This window comes from Pungitius pungitius, chromosome 16, assembly GCF_949316345.1.
Source record: "Pungitius pungitius chromosome 16, fPunPun2.1, whole genome shotgun sequence".
NCBI classification, from domain to species: Eukaryota; Metazoa; Chordata; class Actinopteri; order Perciformes; family Gasterosteidae; genus Pungitius; species Pungitius pungitius.
The window spans coordinates 9786882-9805536 of NC_084915.1; the positions used below are offsets into that span (position 1 = coordinate 9786882).

The 18655-nt window shown below is 43.7% G+C and overlaps 3 protein-coding genes across 3 annotated transcripts; 2 read left to right on the forward strand and 1 right to left on the reverse strand.

Moving 5' to 3' along the window:
* The first annotated feature begins 351 nt into the window (after nucleotides 1-351).
* ubtd2 (ubiquitin domain containing 2) lies at nucleotides 352-8158 on the forward strand. Its single transcript, XM_037468195.2, has 3 exons — nucleotides 352-532; nucleotides 2561-2797; nucleotides 6903-8158. The coding sequence occupies exons 1-3, from the start codon at nucleotides 463-465 to the stop codon at nucleotides 7367-7369; spliced, it is 774 nt and encodes a 257-aa protein (XP_037324092.1). The 5' UTR covers nucleotides 352-462; the 3' UTR covers nucleotides 7370-8158.
* Nucleotides 8159-9676: 1518 nt separating this feature from the next.
* Nucleotides 9677-12604, forward strand: il12bb (interleukin 12B, b). The gene is made up of 9 exons (XM_037466922.2): nucleotides 9677-9735; nucleotides 10133-10217; nucleotides 10330-10431; nucleotides 10584-10766; nucleotides 11230-11335; nucleotides 11437-11606; nucleotides 11739-11896; nucleotides 12007-12125; nucleotides 12289-12604. The coding sequence occupies exons 2-9, from the start codon at nucleotides 10133-10135 to the stop codon at nucleotides 12332-12334; spliced, it is 969 nt and encodes a 322-aa protein (XP_037322819.2). The 5' UTR covers nucleotides 9677-9735; the 3' UTR covers nucleotides 12335-12604.
* A 171-nt stretch (nucleotides 12605-12775) lies between these two features.
* Nucleotides 12776-18171, reverse strand: ublcp1 (ubiquitin-like domain containing CTD phosphatase 1). Its single transcript, XM_037466923.2, has 11 exons — nucleotides 17903-18171; nucleotides 16724-17009; nucleotides 16337-16428; nucleotides 15966-16051; nucleotides 15741-15856; nucleotides 15335-15433; nucleotides 14980-15017; nucleotides 14699-14797; nucleotides 14408-14524; nucleotides 14178-14305; nucleotides 12776-13933 (listed from the first exon to the last, which is right to left on the reverse strand). The coding sequence occupies exons 2-11, from the start codon at nucleotides 16875-16877 to the stop codon at nucleotides 13906-13908; spliced, it is 957 nt and encodes a 318-aa protein (XP_037322820.1). The 5' UTR covers nucleotides 16878-17009; nucleotides 17903-18171; the 3' UTR covers nucleotides 12776-13905.
* Between the last annotated feature and the right edge of the window lie 484 nt (nucleotides 18172-18655).

Sequence of the window (18655 nt, forward strand, 5' to 3'; positions counted from 1 at the left end):
ACACACACACACACGCACACACACACACACGCACACACACAGTCAAAAATCACAAACAAACATACGGGCTATGCACATGTGTCAAAGAACATAATCATCAACGGAGTCAGAGGAGGCTGCATCCTTCTTATGTTACAGTTCACTTCTCCTGTGTTCTCTCTCCTTTCTCCCCCTCCTCTCCTTCCTTCCTCCGCTCTCGGTCACCTTGTAGCGATGTGAGCCTCTCTGCGGGTCTTCATCTCTCCGCCTTCCCCACAGATGAAGACGAGGGGGCCCGCTGAGCCCCGCCAGCGCTGAGAGGAGGAGGGAAGTAGAAAAAAAAGGGAAGGACGGGAGGGGAGGAAGGAAGTAAAGAAGGGGAGGAGGGGGCGGGGTGGGGGGGGAAGAGGGGCTAGTGGATGTAGCTCTAACTGTGGGCCGGGGGGTGAGCCACCTAGCCCGGGCTGCTCTGCCGAAACATCCATGGGTGGCTGTGTGGGGAGCCACCACGACTCCTCGGGCAGCTTGAACGAGAACTCGGACGGCACCGGAGGTAAGAGGACATCTCTGCGCAGTTTACTGCGCGCCAGCTCCGCTTCTTTTTTAAATATAAATACATACATTTGTTAAAGGGGGGCGGTTTTTTTTCTTTTACACGCTGTCCTGGCTCGAGGTCTCCTTCCCTTCCCTCTGCACCCGAGCCGAGGACGGGCACGGCTCCCCTCCCCTCCCCTCCCCTCCCCTCCCCGCTGTCGCCCTCCACGCAGCGGGCCTTTCAGAAAGAGACGACGCCTCGCCGCTACTTTTCTAAAGTGGTGGAGGTGGAGGAGGGGGGGGGGCGGTGAGGGGGGTGTTTACTGTGCGGCGCTTTCCTCCCTTTTGTTCTTTGGCTTTTGACTGAGCTAGCCGGCTAAAACGTAGCCCCGTTAGCTCGCTAGCTTTTGTGCATACCAGATGTGGGTCACGGGCGCCGGGGGGCTCGCGCGGGAGCGATGCTGTCTGATTTTAATCTGTTATCTGAATCTACGCAGCGCTCGCGAAACATGTTGCGCGTTTTTTTTTTTTTTTTTTTTTTGGTTTTAACCCCATTGCGTGCTCAGTGCCACAAAGTGTCGGCGAGAAAGGAGAAAGGAAATGACGAGGTTTCAAAACTTAAAGAGGGCTTCAGCCTTGTGTTTAGTAGGAAGTGTGTACTACTTTACTTTGGTTATTTGGTGAGCGAGGCCTTGAGAGCACTAACCCGAGCAGAATGAGACGTATTTTGTATTAATGGAGCAGAAAACAGCAGGGCGTGCAATACTCTAGGTTATCTTGCATTTTGCAAAATCCCCCAAAACAATAATACGATGTCAATCTCAATTTCTATCAAGCAACAGCTGTGTGTGCAACGTTGTACTGTAGTATTCTAAAAAAAGAGTTGCCACTTCTGTCACAGATCTGGAGGGAGGGAGCTGCAGTCTGGTCACCTCTAATTTCTTCTTTCTTGACACTGCATCCGTCCGTACGCTTATGTCTTGGACTTCCTCTGTCTTGCTCTTCCTCGGCAGGTCACGTGAAGCGCTTTCAGAGAGCCCTTTAGCTGTGAAGGAGTGCTCGAAGTAACAAGAAGCTGTGCAGGGTTAAAACAAGATGCAGACTGTCACTCGACACCCTGCTTGACGAGGACAGAGGCGAGGCAGTAGCACCCGGCCACATGTCAACTTATCTGTTTTCACCAAAGCTGGCTTCATAACTAGCTCAATTTAAAGGCGCTGTGGTGTTTCGGTGTAAAATCCTCGTTTACACAATACACATTCTGCCCCCCCCCCCCTCACATCACTATAGATGCATGTAAGCGTTGTATTTTTCAGTTGAAGGTTGGTGAAATCGGACTGTGCCATGTGACCATCAGAGAACATGTGTACAGGCAGCAGGTGTAACTCAACACCTTCATCCGTCATCTTCTCTTCTGTCTCTGTGTTGCACACACACACACACACACACACACACTGTCCTGTACCTGTTGTCCCCTTGGTTGTTGATCCAGATGGTGTTATTCATCCGCCATTCTGCTGCAGATGGGGCTCTGTTAGATGCTTTAACCTCAACCAGGTAACTGAGTTGAGTAACATAACACGTCTAGCTCTGGTTGTGCTCCATCTAATTGGGAGCTGCGTGTACATATCACATCATGGTGTAGGCTCACGTTTAATCTGTCATCTTCATCAGTTAAGTTGTGAGCGGTCTGAAACGGTCAGAAACTGATGCTTTGTTTCACTCTTCTTGTTGCTGCTTTATACTTAACTCTTCATCTCAATTGATAATTTTCATCCTCTTGTGTATCACCCCATTCCCCCTCCTCTCCCTCTCTGACTTTCATTTTCCACTCCACCTCTTTCCACTTTCTCTTCCTACATCTGCTTTTCCTTCATCCTCCTCTCCATCCCCCTTTTTCTCTTTCCTCCCATCTTTCTAATTACCCCAACCTCACGTTCATACTCGGTGTGTCTTTGTCTCCTTATCCCTCCCCCCCGCCATCCTGTCTCCTACCCTGTATTTCCTTTCTCTCCATCTCTCCCCCCCCCCCCCCCCCCGCTCCCAGTGACTCTCGGGCGTAACCAGCCCCTGAAGAGAGAACGGCCTAAATGGAAAAGTGACTACCCGATGACTGAAGGCCAGCTGCGCAGCAAGAGAGATGAGTTCTGGGATACGGCGCCAGCATTCGAGGGCCGGAAGGAGATCTGGGATGCGCTGCGGGCCGCGACCAGCGCCTTTGAGGGCAACGACCACCTGCTGGCTCAGGCCATCCTCGACGGGGCCAGCATCACACTGCCGCACGGTAACACACATTTCCACAGCGGTAGTTGTAGCAGATGCCTTGCCGTGTCGGTTCTACTCTTCGTGAAACACTGCGAGAGGAACTCGATGCAGGACTTTGCAGTGGACGATTATTCCGTTAAGAAGTTCAACTCTGGCCTCCAACTGATTTTATCACTTGGTTTGGTGAATAGTTTCAGAACAGCGGCCATGTTTATCCAGCTTGAATAGCATCATCCATCTACGTCCACAACACACACCGCTTTAAGTTTGATTTGAACTGACAGGCTGTTTGTTGTAAGAAAGCTACTCCTGGATCTATTTTATGCATGCTTCTGTAGTTTGATGTGTCATCCCAGTTACAGTTTTAAAAACAGGAAGTTAACTTTGCCGCCCATGACTGTTCTTTTACGTTAGGAGGATGTGAGCGTTGAATATGAACCTGATTCCAAGCAACAACAAGCATTCACACATAATTCATTTAAAGAGGCGTGTCCTTGGTACTTGGTAATTGTGCCGCCTGCCGGAATAACAACGTGAAGAAATCTTTTACCGGTATACCGTTTAATCCGGTATACCTCCCAGCCCTAGATGCAGTGGATATGTGCAGCAATATGACCGAGGCAGAAAACAGCTGCTGCTGTTAAGTGAGTGGAGGCAAACCAGTAGGTTCAAAAACCAGTAGGTAACAACGGCGTCGATGACGAGCGGAGTATCTCCACACTGATTGTCTTTCGCAAGACATTGTCGGGACAAGTTTTCTCTAAAGTTTTGCTCCGTGTCATTCGCGCCGCCCTTTCAACATTTGCGTTGTTTGCAACCATTCGCTGTGCATTAAATTTTCATGGAATCTACTCACGCTTCGCTTTTGGTATGAAAGCAGCATTAGTCTCTTGTGCAGGTTTTCTATTTGTGGATGTGTGTTACTCTTTTGATTCATAATTCATTTAATAATCATATTACCTCCAACAGAAAAAGGAATGGTTGCCTTTCCTCTTGTTACGCTTCTGTTGGGATGCATTTAGTCTCTGTAGTGGCATCCTCTGTGCCTCCAGACAGCAAAAGCACATGTCAATCATCAACATGAAGGGATAAAAGAAAATTGTCTTACAATATTGTTTTATTCTGATGCTGCGTCAATTCCGAAACATAGATCTAAGTTATTACATGATTTAGTTTGCAAAGATATGTGCCCTCTCACCATCTATGCAAATAATGCCCCTTTTGAAAAAATCAAAGGCAGTTTATTTTGTAGCGGCTTGTCAAACTCCTCTGCAGAAAACACAGCCAGACAGATTTATTCCATCAGTAGGCCAACACTTACACTAACTCTCAAGGTCAGCTTTGCCCGAGGACGGTCCGGGTGTCACAGTTTCCAACAGACAGACTCTCCCTCCTTTTTCATAGTTCGGCCAGGTCAGATCAGATCCTGATGTGCTGCAGCTGTGGATTCCCCAGGCCTGATGTCACCATTTCTCCAATGCAGAGCGAAGAGCTGCCAGCTTTGAATCACTCAAAGCCTTTTCTATTTCTAAGAGATAATGTTGTCGTACAAGATTGTAATTACAAAGTACAGCTGTGAAGGATATTAGTGTAGCAGGTATATTTTAGGGGAATTGGACAAACATCATAATTATTTCGTGATGAAGCCAGAAGGAAAGTCCGGGTTTTGCCAAAGATTTTACATATCCTGAGACAACGTGAATTATGAAATGTTACAGAATTTTGTTGCAGTCCATTCAATAATTGAGAAATTTTCCTGGAAAGTAAAATGTGGTGTCAAGGTGGAACAAGATGGAAACCAAAGTCATCAGGACATATTAGGCCTTTAGAATCTGTGAAAACTCTTTTAGGACATTTGAATTACCTCCATTACTCTACTAAATACAGAGTATAGACTTGAATGCTTATTAAAGCATTCACAATGGACCCTTTTCACTCGTTAAGGATGCATTAGTTGATTAATTGGTGTGCCAGCAGGTGGCGCTAATCTGTTTTAAGAAGGGACTGATATACAAGCTGAGCGACAGGGCAGGAAACAGAGCAGCGTCCCAGCACTCGCCAATCTGTGAAACATCTGTGTTTTGGAATGATGACATCAAGAGAAGGTGGAAAACCTCTGATTGCTAATAAGCTATAGATTATCAAGTAATAGCCCCAACTGTATCAACGCTTTTATGGGTTTCTGATAAAAAAGCAATACAGATTTAAAATTGCCCAAAATAGTTAGGAATATCTCTGCTGACGTGTAAGATGCGGTCTGGATCATTTATTACCTGATGTCCTCAACTCTATTTGTACGTTTTCAAAATGCCGCACACACCATTTTTTCTCGTCTTCATTGAATTTGCATCCAAATCTCATAAAACACATGTAAAATCCCCCCCACACACATTTTATTTCTCCAATAACCGCTCTTTAGTTATCAGTTATCCAGGTCTGGGGGGAGAATCTATTTGACCTTTGGTATTTTAAGGGGGCAAAAGACAGTCAAGTAAAACGATGATTAAATAATCCCTGTGGGGAAAGAGAGGTCTGTTAGAGGATGGATGAAAACCACATTAAATAAAACCACTCCGTGATCAGACACAGATTTCTTTACTCTGGACCAAGACCCCTGTAAATAACCGGATCCAGGGCGACCTTTTGAGCGTCTGAATGAGGCTAGAATCTTCATTTACTTTGACGTAACTTGGGAAAGAAACTCCACAAACTCTTGGAAACGCGAGTTGTGTAGATTGTTAAAATGACCGCAGTAGTTTTAATTTAAATTAATAAAATCCCTTTACTTTGGCATCTGACATTTAAGGTCCAAAATGAGTTATGAGAGGACTGTAGTGACGTTGTTTTGGTGAGCATCACATGGGTGTGTGATGGCGTGGGCTAAAGATGAAATGCTGGTGGTTGAACAAATTACTTCCCCTGGTTGTTTGGTGAAAAAAAGAACTTCAGTATTTTGTTTTCCGCCGAGGCTTTTGTGGCGAGTGCTGCTATCGTAACAGGGCGCTGCACACTTTCTATCCACACCTCCACACATTTCAGTTTTGGAAACAATGGGAGTGACGCTGTCGTTGCCTCACATTCGCTTTGCCGACCACGGCGAGCAGAAAGCAACGTGCTGCAGGCCTCCGCTGACTCATCGCAGCCATGCTGACCACACAACTCACCGCTTCTCTCTCACAAAGTCCTAAAACAATGCAGCAGAGCTACAAACTATTCATAGTATTCTATACTATTCATTTTACAGCAGAATTATCATCCTTGTTTTACTTATTTGGGTATAATTCGTCGGAAAGGCAATAATATTACAATCTTTTGGGATATATATTACTCTTTTGGGTAAAAAAAAACAAAGGCTATCAAACCGTGTGATCAAGACATACATTACCACAATGAAACTACTTGTATTGTTTTGATGTGTGTAAAGTAGTGACAGATTACAATGTAGTGGGACCACTCCAAAATCCCCTGGAGGATCCTTGGAGGGGGGGGAGCGGGGAGGAGCGGGGGTCCCCCTGCAAACGCCACGGTATTACATTTACTGTTGGTGGAATTCTTTGACCTCTACAAAACGTTTTATTTCCCTCCTTCTCATCCAGCTCTTTACTCCGTGTCTGAATCACAGTAGATCAAAAGTCACGGGATATATTTCAAAGACACACAACAAACCTTTTCTCCTTCTTTTGTTTTTCTACTGAATCCAACAAAATTACAGCAAAATGAGTTCAGGCTTTGGCTTTGTTGAACGGAAAAAGAAGTGACTGACTTTCTGATTAAGAGTGCCTCAATGAAAATATTCAAAAGTAAACTTCTATTTAGATGCAACACGAATGTGCCAAAAAGAAGTGGAGCTCGTGCACTTCATATCCAGACGCTCCATTTGAAAGGAACATAATTAAGGGAAAGTTTGGGTGAAATGTTCACTTGGGTTACTCATTTCTCAGTGTTGTTAAACATTAACCTAGTGTACTAAATGTACGTGGGTACGCACACGGTTGATAATGCTGTGATGGTTACAGTACGTTGTGAAGCTGCTGGTTATGTTATTGTAACCTAAGGGAATGATGGTCCCAAGTGTTCAAATAAACGTTTGCATGAAGTGTTGACCCACTTTTCCGCTCCCCCAGGAGCTCTGACCGAATGCTACGACGAACTGGGGAATCGATACCAGCTGCCGGTCTACTGCCTCTCTCCCCCCGTCAACATGATCGAAGAGCGCTCCGACGAGCCCGACGGCTCAGACCCGGACTCCGCCGGCGACCCCGCCTCGGGGGGGGAGTGCCAGCTCCGGCTGCGCCTCTCCACGGGCCGCGACCTCCGGCTGGCGGTGCGCTCCGCCGACACGGTGGGCATGATGAAGCGCCGCCTGCACGCCCAGGAAGGCGTGCCCGCCGCCACCCAGCGCTGGTTCTTCTCCGGCCGGCCGCTGACCGACAGGCTGCGCCTGGACCAACTCAACATCTCCAGGGACTATGTGGTGCAGGTCATCCTCAGCCAGCCGCCGCCTGCAACGGGACACACGGCGGAGGCCGCCGAGCCGCTGGAGGCCGGGGCGGCGTTATCGGAGCCGGAGCCGACGCCTGTGGAGAATTAACTCCAGAGGGGAGGGAGAGGGGGGGGGTCAGCGGGTGCAGACGCCTGGAGGAGGATAACGAGGGAGGAGAAAAATAATGAAAGTTGATTTTGACTTTTTTCTGCTCTTCTCTTCTCTGCTCTTGTGGTTTTTAAGCAGAAGGGCTTTGTTCGGGCGGGGGTTGGCTGTCCGTCGGAGCAAAGAGGACTCTTTGAATTGAGAAAAAGAGTTTTGGTTTTAAATGTTGAAATTTTGACCTTTTTGAAGTCTTTTTAACTGTTCCCATGGAAACCAAACAACAACAAGAGAACTGTGTCACATTGCATAAAAGACTTTCTCAACAACACCGGTGTTCAAATATTTCTGCTTCTAGGTGTTTCAGTTTCTGTTCATGTTACAGAATTCTGTTTATGAGACCACAGGGTTATACATACATACACATATAAATGCATTTCTCATTGCAATACTATTAAACATTTCCGAAGAAGAATGAAGACTCTAAAACAATCGTCTTTTGAATGGAGTCATTATACCGTGCTGTAAGGAATGGTCACTATAATAAACACATGTTGCAGTTGGGGGCGATGTCTGACCAAGCTGCTGCTGGATTAGACGCTTTATTTCAATCATGTAATAAACATGAAGTAGTCAGTCAGCCTATTTGTGTGTGAGTGTGTGTGAATAAGCGTATGTTTGCGTGGATGTCTGTAAATGATCAAAACACAACCACAATTATTTGTGTGGCAAAAGAATGGAACATCAGCAACAGAGTTGCATATTTTGATTAAAAAATAAAATGTTTTTAATTAACATCGGTAATTGTTTCTAGTCCTCTATTGCTGTCTAATTATTTGCTTTGTTCATATTTTGGTTTAGAGGTGGAACAAAACATAGTGGCAATTGCAATAAGATTTTTCCATTACCTGCAGTGTGTGCATTAAAGGGATAAACGTATTTGCTTTCAAGTAAGGCGAAGCGATCGCCACCACTTTTGTTAAACCTAATCTTTCAACACATGCTGCATCCACATTTCAGCCATCAAACGTTGTGGCTTTTTTACTTCATGTTCTGCTTCACCACAAAGCGAATTCCCTTCCATCAAATTCCTCATTCCAGCCAGACGGAACATGGAAAATTCCTTGAAAAAAAAAAAAAGAAAAGCCTGAATGGAGGGCCGCCAGCTGGCCTTCCCCAGCTTGAGAACAGAAATGCAAACGTCAATCAGCCGGTGACAGAAGGTGGAGGGCGCTGACCTGTGTGCTAAAAAAGTCTCTGCCCTGGTGGTGTCAGTTGTGCACTTGACCTTTGATTAGGTGAGTTAAAGGCCCATTTTCATGCTGTTGAGTTGAGTTTAATTTTCTTTGTGCACAAACATTATTATTATTATCAGTAATACATTTCCTTTTTTATTTTCGAAAATGTTGTAATTCTGGACAAGTGTGGTGGTCTCCATTAAATGCTGTTTCTGAGCAACGCACGACACTCACCACACACAACACCAGAGCATTGTTGAAACAGAGGAACCCTCCATAGCTATAGTTTAGGAAGGGTTGTATTCATAGTTAATGCTCTACTGGCCATCATTACAGATGTACCGACACTGGAATATGGAAATGTTGGTGGTTAAAACTGGAGAACAATGAATAATGGAAAGTGGAAAGTCCTCCATCAATCATAACACACCATACAGGTACCTTCCCAGATGAGATATTTATTTTCTACATTGCTCAAAGAGCATTTTCTTCACAAACCAAATTCACTAATCCGTATGGGACTCTTTACATAACAAACTATTTCAACACAGTGGGTCTGTTCTCTTTTACACATTTTTTTTTCACCTTTTGCTTTCTTGTTCCTGAGTACTTTTTTTCAGTCCCTTACTTTCATGACCATTTTCCAGGGTACCTTTAGCCATACAACAACCCACACTGTCATGCGCAAATAATGTAGCCTTTCCACTTCTCTTTTTACAGGTTTCTGTCTAGATTCATGACTTCCTCCTCATTGGTCAGTGCAGACTGCGGGATCATGAGCTCAATTCAACAACAATAGATTGTAGTGTGTAATACATTCTACTTTGTCATGTGAATCAGACAACAAAAAAAGAGGAAGCACAAGAGGAAGATAATGGCAATCTGTTCCCTTGCTTCCTAATTAATAAAAACGCTCCTGGTGTTTCCAAGCGATGGACAACATCGTGACCTTAACTCGACAAACCCACACACAGGGGACAGTTCCTCTTGTCAGGTTTTTTTTCTTCTTTATAACCTTCTGCCTCCCTTATAAATACGAGGACAGCATGTTGAGTTCATCCAGACAAACTGAACACAGAAGAGCAATCTCACCCATCTGCTATCCTCATCAGGTCATCACGTCCACTTGTCAAGGTAAGATCTACTCATTTAGGTCGTCTATTCACCTGTTTGTCAGGTTCTGTTCAGCAGTTCCCAACAAAGAGTTGGAAGAACGTAAATTGCTTTTTTTTTTTTTTATTTCCTCAGCATCCTGAAAAAAATATTGAAACCAAACCGCTACTTTCTTACTTCTTTTTTTTCTTCCGTTACATACAGAAAAGTATCGTACTTTCTACTGCTTTTCTTTTGAGAAACAAAACAGTTTGAAACTGTTGGTGAAACACCATTTGTGTCCAGATCTGGGGATTTTTGTTTTGTTTTCAACAATCATATTTGTGCATCCTGAAGAGTCCCAGCCTTATGGCGCATTCGAAAGAGCACATGACTGTTCCTCTGTTCAAGTACCTGCCCCCGCTGTCCTTTCTCCCAGATGCATGCGTTGTTCCTAGTGCTCCTCGGTGCTGCACTGTGGCCCACCAGCTCCAGCAGCAACATAGAAACTCTGATGGATAACGGTTGGTTTAGCTCCTCCTTTCTCCACTGAATGTCTTTGCCTTACATGCAGTAGATGCTAAATCAACAGTCAGTCTGTGTGAACGTGTCTTTTCTTGTCTCTGATTGAACTAGTTCTGGTCCTGAAGGTGCCTTACGGTGTGGCCACCAAAGTGTTAGTTCCTCTGAGCTGTGGAGAAGCTTATCAAAACCAGCGTGTGGTTTGGAAGAAAGACGGTAATACAACTGTTGCTGTTATAACTAATACTACATCTGCTATCACTGGTACTTCAAATGGTACCTGGGCAGATTTGACACAGTCCGATTTGTCTGTGATTTTATGAGAGTTGAGCCATGATCGTTCCATTGATCTGTTGACCTTGTCTCAGGCGAGTGGATTAAGCCACCTCTGGAGGGGAACCAGGTCCAGGTCGAAGTGAAAGAGATGAATGGAGGAAACTACACTTGTCACCTCGGTCCAGACGGAGATTACCTGAATCACACTCTGATCCTGATCCAACTAGACGCAGAAAACAGGAATGTCATACTGAAAGAACAATCCTCAGGAATAGGTAAATAGAATCAGATGGAAAGAGAGATGGGAAGCACACATTGAGAGAAAGGACAAAATGAATGTCGTTTAATTGGAGCCGGAGAGAGGTTTTTCACAGGTGGGGTGAGGCGGCGTCAGAATAGGAAGGGGAGAGGACAGAGAGAGAGAGAGAGGGGGGGGGGGGGTGATTGTAACAAGTTACCAGAGGTGATAAAACATACCAAATAGTGAGAAAGTAAGGCTACAAAGGTACAATCACTGTAGCACATACTATAAAATGGGAAAAGCTTTAAGAAGCTTTCTCAGGTTAGAAAAATCATCCTTTCTCCAGCTGTGTGCCAAATCTAATGATTTACTGACGCATAAATGCTTTAAAATAAATGGCTTTGAAACACAAACACGTAAAGATGAAATGTTCCCAAGAGCATTAAACACAGAGGGAAAGACTTTTTTGAGTGCTAACAGTGTTTCTGTTCCTTCAGGTCACATTCAATGTTCAGCGTCTAACTACAACGGCTCCTTCCACTGCACCTGGAAGAGAACCGAGCTGAGAGAAAGGGCTTCTGTGCTCCTCGTCACGGCAGAACGGTGAAAACAGAACGCTAATGTTTATGTTGGGATTGGATCCTGTGTCCTGCATCCTGCTCCTAGATTAGAGTATTGTGTCAATCAGTTTCTCCTCAAACTAGTAATTCGGAGAACATATCCTGTGAGGTGTATGCTGATGGATCCGGGATACACTGCCAGGAGGACAACTGCCCATACAAAGAGGAACAGCACCGCATCAGCCTCATCGTCCACATGTACATCGATTCTTTGCTTGAGGTCTACAATGAGCCTTTCTACCTGAGAGACATTGGTAAGTCATTGTATTCTATTTTCCGAGTGAGTTATACAAATACTCATTGTCATCCATTCCTCCTCATTCACTTCCGTCTCGCTTTTCCTTCTGTCCTGACCCTCCGTCACCTGCCTCCCTCCTGCTATTCAGTGAGGCCGGATGCACCGCCTAACCTCAGCAGCAATAAGAAGGAGTTCAGCTGGAGCTACCCCGACTCCTGGGAGAAGCCGGACACCTACTTCGGCCTGCAGTTCCAGGTCAAGGTGGTCAGAAAAGGATTGTCCTGTGACAATGCGGACCAAATAGAGGTAACCACCATATACACGGCGCGCAGTGGATACGATTTAAGATACTTATTGTAAAAACACCGTTGCTGACTTCCAGGTACATCACACGTGTATCTTTTTCTCTTGTGCAGCCTCACAAGACTCAGGAAACAAAGTATGATCTGCACATTAAATACCAGAAGTATGAACTGTGTGTGCGAGCTCAGGACAAACACACCATGGGGCCGTTTGGCCCATGGAGCTCTTGCACGTGAGTATATCACTTATAAGTTGATTGGGAGCGCTTTTGACTGCAGTTTGTTTGCAGATACGTCATTTGATGAGCTCATAGGATTCATCCAAATATTACCGATACATGCCACCAGCAAACATCTGATCCAAAACTGTTTCATTCCAATTTTTCTCATCTCCAGAGTCAACAAAAAAGGCAAAGAATGTGTCCCTCGTCAGCAGCCGTAAAGGATGGAAGAGCACAAAGATGCAAGACATTTTCTTTTATTGCAATCCACAAAAACTGAGATGTACAGTATTTATTAATCTCTAGAGTATCTTGTTTAAATTATTATTTTCTATCTAATTTAAAATTGTAAGTTATTCCCTTTTACATACTATCGACTGTCCTTGCAGAATTGTTGCTAAAATGTTTATTACAAGTGTCCCAATAAATGAACGAAGATATTGATATACTGCACGTTCTGCATATTTTTCCAACCCCCTAAAAATGTCAATATACTGTTACTACCAATTTTAAATGATTAAAAGGACAATGGCCAACACAGGAAAGTTTGGTACAAAAAAAGGTTTATTGTCATATTTACAGCCAGGATGTTAGGGATGTGATGAGGAAAAGACAAAAGGCAGATCTCAAGAAACAAAATGAGTTGAACATCCAAGAGCTGTTAATCCAAAAAAAAAAAAAATCACATCCCTGATGTTTCCCAGAACATTGGGTGCTCATAAAGTCGGAAACGGATCTGCCTCCCGACACCCCCCTTCTTCATCCGTGTCTTATTGTGACAATAAGAGCAGATGCATTCATTTCATTAATGAAGCACCGAAGAAAAACAAAACAAAACGAATAGTGCACGTCTTGTGCGCTGTGAAAGCATTTGCTAACAACCAGTCTCAATCTGAACTGGGCTTTTCATGTCACAGTAGCTTTGAGGATTATTGCATATTATTACATGTCATACGGGGCAGGTTTGATGCACATGGACTTAGGTCTTCTTGGGCATTTTGGAAGAGTTCTCTCGATATTATTTACCGTTTAAATTTTCCACATTAATTCTTCAATACGTTTTGCAAAAAATTATCTCACAAGAACAACTCCAGTAAAACTTTTTATGTGAAATTGGACTTTACATTCAACCATTTTTAATTACACACAAACAAAATATTATTGGAATAGTAATATTGTTCAGGATTACCAGGGATGCAACGATCCAACCATTGTTTCCCCCAACACCTGGGGTCTGGATATCAGGTGATAGCGAGTTCTGATCCAAAACTGGTGTTCAATTAATAATCTGATTACCACAGCAGGGTGAAAACCAGGCTCATTCTTTTATGATTAAGGCAACATTAGGCTTGACTTAAACATTGCTTGAATTTTTTATTCATGAATAAAATAATAAATGGTACAACTAGTAACTTCTAGTAACAATTCACGTGTAAACCTTTTAAATGAATCAACAAATTGGTCTGAACTTGTATGTATTATTTATAGATTGGTCTGATCCAACCTGTTGGGTCAGTAGTGCATCGATGCATCCCTAAGGACTAACAGACAGGCGGGTGGTAACTGCTGTTGCTGTCGTAATAAGGGCAAATAAATGTGTGAGAGAACATGCAAAGATATAAATTAGAAAACCCATCTCAGCCCAGAGCTTCGGGGAGTCGGCGTCTGCAGGTTTACGGTAGGTTTCGTATTACGGTTTGTAACAAAGGGCTTGTAATAGCCAAGTTTGTGTACTTGAGAACTGGATGATGGGATTGTAGTGTCCAGCCTGATTCGTTGATGCAGGGCCTCCTCAGTGATGCTGCCTCTTAGATAGGTACCTACACACACGGACACAATCAGTACATACAATACCCATGGACACGTTTTAGATTTTCTAAATATGTTGGTGAATTTACATTGATTTGTAAAAGGAAGTTCTAAGAATGCATTGTGTCAGTGTTATACAGCATTAATTCTTAGCATGTGTGCCATGTCATTTTAGCCGCTTTGTCTTTCAAAGGACTGTAAACTCCCTTTTAAGAGGTGCTGTATAAATAACATGACTATTCTTATAATGATTACCTCTCCCAGTGTTTGTGGTTGAGTCCACTGAGGTCGTCAAGCTTGGCGATTTCTTTGAGGTACTGAGCCAGTTTATAGAGTTCCCTGTCCTTCTCTCTGTTAAGATGGGCCTTCATAAAGGGTCGAATCTAACACACACACACACACACACACACACACCTGTGCTTGATGTTGACAATGCTGAGGAAGAGGTCAAAAGAAACGGCAATAATGCCGGTCGTGCCGCCTACCTTGAGTCCGTTCTGTGGGTTCATTAGAAAGTTTCTTCCGATGTCGTCAAACATAATCGTGTTCCTCCTGTTGTAAAACTCTTCGTACTTCCCCCATATTACACCCAGGGGCTTCACCTGGATACGTTGCAAATAAAAAAGGCACATTAAGCACTGAAAAATTATACAAGGAGAAAGAAACTACACGGCTACACAGATACCTTCCTCAGTAATACCTGCAGCAGTGAAAAAGCCAATATGTTCAGTTATGATCACTAGCATGTGTGTGTGTGTGTGTGTGTGTGTACTAACCTCCACAACCCCTCTCTTTGGGGTATGCACCGTGATCATTGCTGCACTATCCAACATAAACGTAATCTTGTAGTTAGGGTTGTCTGTCACCCCCAGTTCCTAAACACACACACACACACACACAATTGGGTTGTTTTCTGGTCCCCTCTGCTCCCAAACCCTGTGTTTCAAAATGAATAACACTGCCATCTTTTGGCAAATAGGGGTAAAGTACAGTAATGAGAGCAGTACCATAGCTTAAGCAACAACCTAAAAAAGAACACAACCAGTGGAATTCTTACTTTCATTTTGGCATCAATCCACTTCATACTTGTAGCAGCTAAGGAGAGAAAATAAAAGGTGTAAGATGTGTATTCCACAGCAGTGATTGCTGGGTAGCAGCACACAAAGGAAATCAGAAATGAAATGTCAGAAAAAAGAAATGTCAGTAATAAATAAAACAAGAACGAAAAACTACGATTCTGAGGGGGTCCAGTGGCCCGAAGGTGAAAACAGTTGAGTGGTCAATGTCGCATTTTCAAAGACCATTTAAAAGCCATAAATATTTTAACACTTATATCCTCCTTAACATCCAGAGTGATGCGTGTCATGTAGTCTAACTTAGACCTTAACAGCAACAGACAAGAAGACACATACACCAGATGACAATGTCGTAGTCCTCGTAGGCTGATGTCAGAAACTCGTGGAGGTATGGTCTCATCAGCTCCTGACCCGTTTCCGCACACGACTTATGATCTAAACACACAAAGATTGCAGACATCAATGCATAATGTCCTGGATTACACTAGCAACCCATTGGCCGGCACACGGACAGGGATTCATATTGTGCACAGAGTCCCATTCTACCCACCAACATAACGTTTGCATGGACACAACAGGATAAGAAACACTGCAGATGCAGTATTACGGTAAATGTGGTGTCTTGTGTGCAGTTTGAGACGCACGGTGTTTGATATTAGCATTCAAATGATTTCAGCCATGCAGTCAATGGTTTCCCAGTCACGTTCTTATCGGGACCAGTGGCGGCGTCAGTGTAACTCACCGAACAGTGTGTAGTCCACATCCAGTACCAGAAGCCCCTTGCCTTCCCTGGGAGGGTTCATCTCCTCCACCTTATAGTCTTTCACTCTGCGGGCAATCTTTGCCAGATTCTCCTCTCTAGAGACATAGAACAACATTTGTCTCGCAGACGCACGGATGCATTTTGTCTCACAAATGTCCTCTTGCAGCCACAAACACAAACAAAAATCCCATAACAATATCTAACCTGTTCTCCACTTCAATGACCTCCTCCTCAATATCAAAATCATTGACCACATCATCGTTCTCTGGGGGAGGGGCTAAAACCTCTTCCTGCAAAAAACAGTCACCAATCAGCAAAATCAAACCTTCAACGCAATAAGTCAATTAGCAAATATTAAGATTTAGGATGTCACTAGCAGAATAATCACAAATTGTACAACTTACTGAACAGCTAAGTAAAGCAAGTCAGTGACCCAAACTCTGAAATAACAAGTTAGAAAGCATCCATCTTAATTGATTAAACTACAAATCTGCGGTCATTCAGGGACGTTGCTAGTCGACAGCCAAGTTGCTCACAGCCTGTCCCAGATATTTTTGAAGTAACCCAATACCTACCAGGCTCTCTTCTCTGGTACCCATCATCATGATCTTAGTGTTAGGCTTCAGCTTCAAAGTGCCCAGCTTCACCACATCCTCTGCAGGTTTACCTGGGGAAAGAACAGAAGGAGAGGGGAAAGAGCTTCATTTAGCTACAAAGCCTACAGAAAAATAGAAAGAAGTGGACTTATTTGTAGCTGTAAAACAACAGCTAACTATGAAAGGGTATAAATGCAGACAAAGCCTCGGACAATGTAAGGTTAGATTGATTTGATCAGATGCTTGATTACCTCAAGGGAGAAGGTACTTCAAAAATAAGTAAATAAATAACGCAAAGGCTGATTTGGATATCATGTGCATTATCTCTGCTGGCTGCACCATGATGCGCCACTGATGGCCGCTCACCTTTGACCTTGAGTCCCAGTAGTTTCTGTCTCTCCGGTAGCACCCCGGTCAAGGTCTTAATAGACTGTTTCAGGTCCATCACTGTGTCCTCCTCCGACAGAGAGCTGATGGAGTACTCCTGACCTCCCCACTTTATGATCACTGACACTGACATGGTACACAGAGGCTCCTCTCACACACACAGACACACTCTTTTACACACACACACACACACACACGGCTGCAGCTGGAGGTATGTTTGCACAATATTGTGCAAAATTCCCAGCTACAGGAACAAACATGCACGCTTCCACCACGCAGAGAGAGGGAGGGAGAAGAATAGTAACAGGAGAGGTGTCACCGTAGAGTAGCTTGAGCAAAACATCAAAAAGCAGCTAACAATGAAAGACAAGGATCTACACATGACATGACTATGGTTAGGAATATGTTGTTTTGGCTGGCTTATTCTCCCTCCCCCATGGATCATGGTTATATCTGGACCCTGTTCCTGCCTCCTGCCATGGCCCTGCTGACAACTGCCGCTGCTGCTATCATTATGAATATGAATCACATTACTGTCGCTGTCATCTTAAACCAACAGTACAGACTTTGCTTCTTTCCTCAAGTCGTTGTTCTTTGCCTCCCCACATGTTTCTGTGGATGGTGCTTCTATCTGATGGTGGTTGTCCCTGCACTGGTCCTGTCGTACACCTGGCTTACTCCCCGCAATTATTTGAATCATTTCTGTCAAAGGAATGAAATGTTTTGTACATCTAGTACGCTGTTTATTCTGTACACGTGACATCCATTGTAGTCTGTCGATGCCGGGAGAGGGATCTTCCTCTGACGTTCTCCTTGAGCTTTCTTCCTTTGTTTGTTTTCCCCATGGAAGGGTTTGCCATTTTTGGGGGAGTTTTTCCTGTGCCGATGTGAGGGTTTGGTGACAGGGGATGTCGCCTACGTGTACAGACTGTAAAGACCTCTGAGACAAATTTGTAATTGGCGATTTTGTGCTATACGAAATAAAATAAATTGAATTGAATTCTAGACCCAACGGTAAAAAAAAAAATACAACCTAATCGTCGCAGTCACACAGTCTGTGGTGTTGATATTTGTAGCCTGAGATGGCTAACTGCGGCTAGCAACACCCGACATTAGCCATCATTAGCTGACCAAAACACAGGACTTTGGTATCCTTACCTGGTGGAGCGAGCTATCGTAGGATGCTTCCACGCGGGGAGGTTTCCTCTGAAAGTTGAATGAATCGGGGAAGTTTGGCGTTCAGCTTCATTCATCGAGCGGCGCACACGATGCTCTTCCTGGCGTCCCGAATCCTCCCGGTAGTGACGTAGGGAGAATAAAAAAAAAACGTTGTTACCATAGTGACCATATTATAGTAGACTAATATCAAATCGTTTGATAGCAGTTTCTTTCCGACTACAACATCCTTGAATAGAATCTGGTAAAGAGAATAAAAAAACGTTGCAGACCACTAAACTTTAAGTGCGTATTTTTTTTATAACACTTCTCTGATTGATCCCAAATGGAATAGTGTATTTCCACTGTTTATCTGCACATGGTCTTTCTTAATCTATATCAGATTAAAAGAACATTTTCATTGGGAACATCTTATGCACATGTCATTCTCTATTTGACACCAATAAATTATAAATCCATGCAAAGAAATAGCAATACAGAAATACTCTAGCTGTTAAAAAAATAAAAATATATGTAAACGTTTTATACAGTTAATGAACAAAAACAGTTACAAACTATAATTTATCTCGCCTCAAACCACATATATGGATTGACCTCCACAAACCAAACTCAAACGTAAATCTAGTAATATTCACAAATCAAGTCAGCGTTTCCTTGATAAATATCCAGGGCTAGTAAGTAAAAAAACATGCCCACAAAGGTAGAAGTGCATTCCGTAGGGGACAAACTAGCTGC

What these genes read in the sequence shown, in the direction of transcription:
- ubtd2 (XM_037468195.2), top strand. Translation starts at nt 463, where the DNA reads ATGGGTGGCTGTGTGGGGAGCCACCACGACTCCTCGGGCAGCTTGAAC. An exon ending in GAACTCGGACGGCACCGGAG is followed by an intron (nt 533 to 2,560) that starts GTAAGAGGACAT and finishes CCCCGCTCCCAG; the next exon opens with TGACTCTCGGGCGTAACCAG. An exon ending in CAGCATCACACTGCCGCACG is followed by an intron (nt 2,798 to 6,902) that starts GTAACACACATT and finishes CCGCTCCCCCAG; the next exon opens with GAGCTCTGACCGAATGCTAC.
- il12bb (XM_037466922.2), top strand. Translation starts at nt 10,133, where the DNA reads ATGCATGCGTTGTTCCTAGTGCTCCTCGGTGCTGCACTGTGGCCCACC. An exon ending in AGAAACTCTGATGGATAACG is followed by an intron (nt 10,218 to 10,329) that starts GTTGGTTTAGCT and finishes TGATTGAACTAG; the next exon opens with TTCTGGTCCTGAAGGTGCCT. An exon ending in ACAATGCGGACCAAATAGAG is followed by an intron (nt 11,897 to 12,006) that starts GTAACCACCATA and finishes TCTCTTGTGCAG; the next exon opens with CCTCACAAGACTCAGGAAAC.
- ublcp1 (XM_037466923.2), bottom strand. Translation starts at nt 16,877, where the DNA reads ATGTCAGTGTCAGTGATCATAAAGTGGGGAGGTCAGGAGTACTCCATC. An exon ending in ACTGGGACTCAAGGTCAAAG is followed by an intron (nt 16,429 to 16,723) that starts GTGAGCGGCCAT and finishes TTCTTTCCCCAG; the next exon opens with GTAAACCTGCAGAGGATGTG. An exon ending in CTACGACATTGTCATCTGGT is followed by an intron (nt 15,018 to 15,334) that starts GTATGTGTCTTC and finishes TTCTCTCCTTAG; the next exon opens with CTGCTACAAGTATGAAGTGG.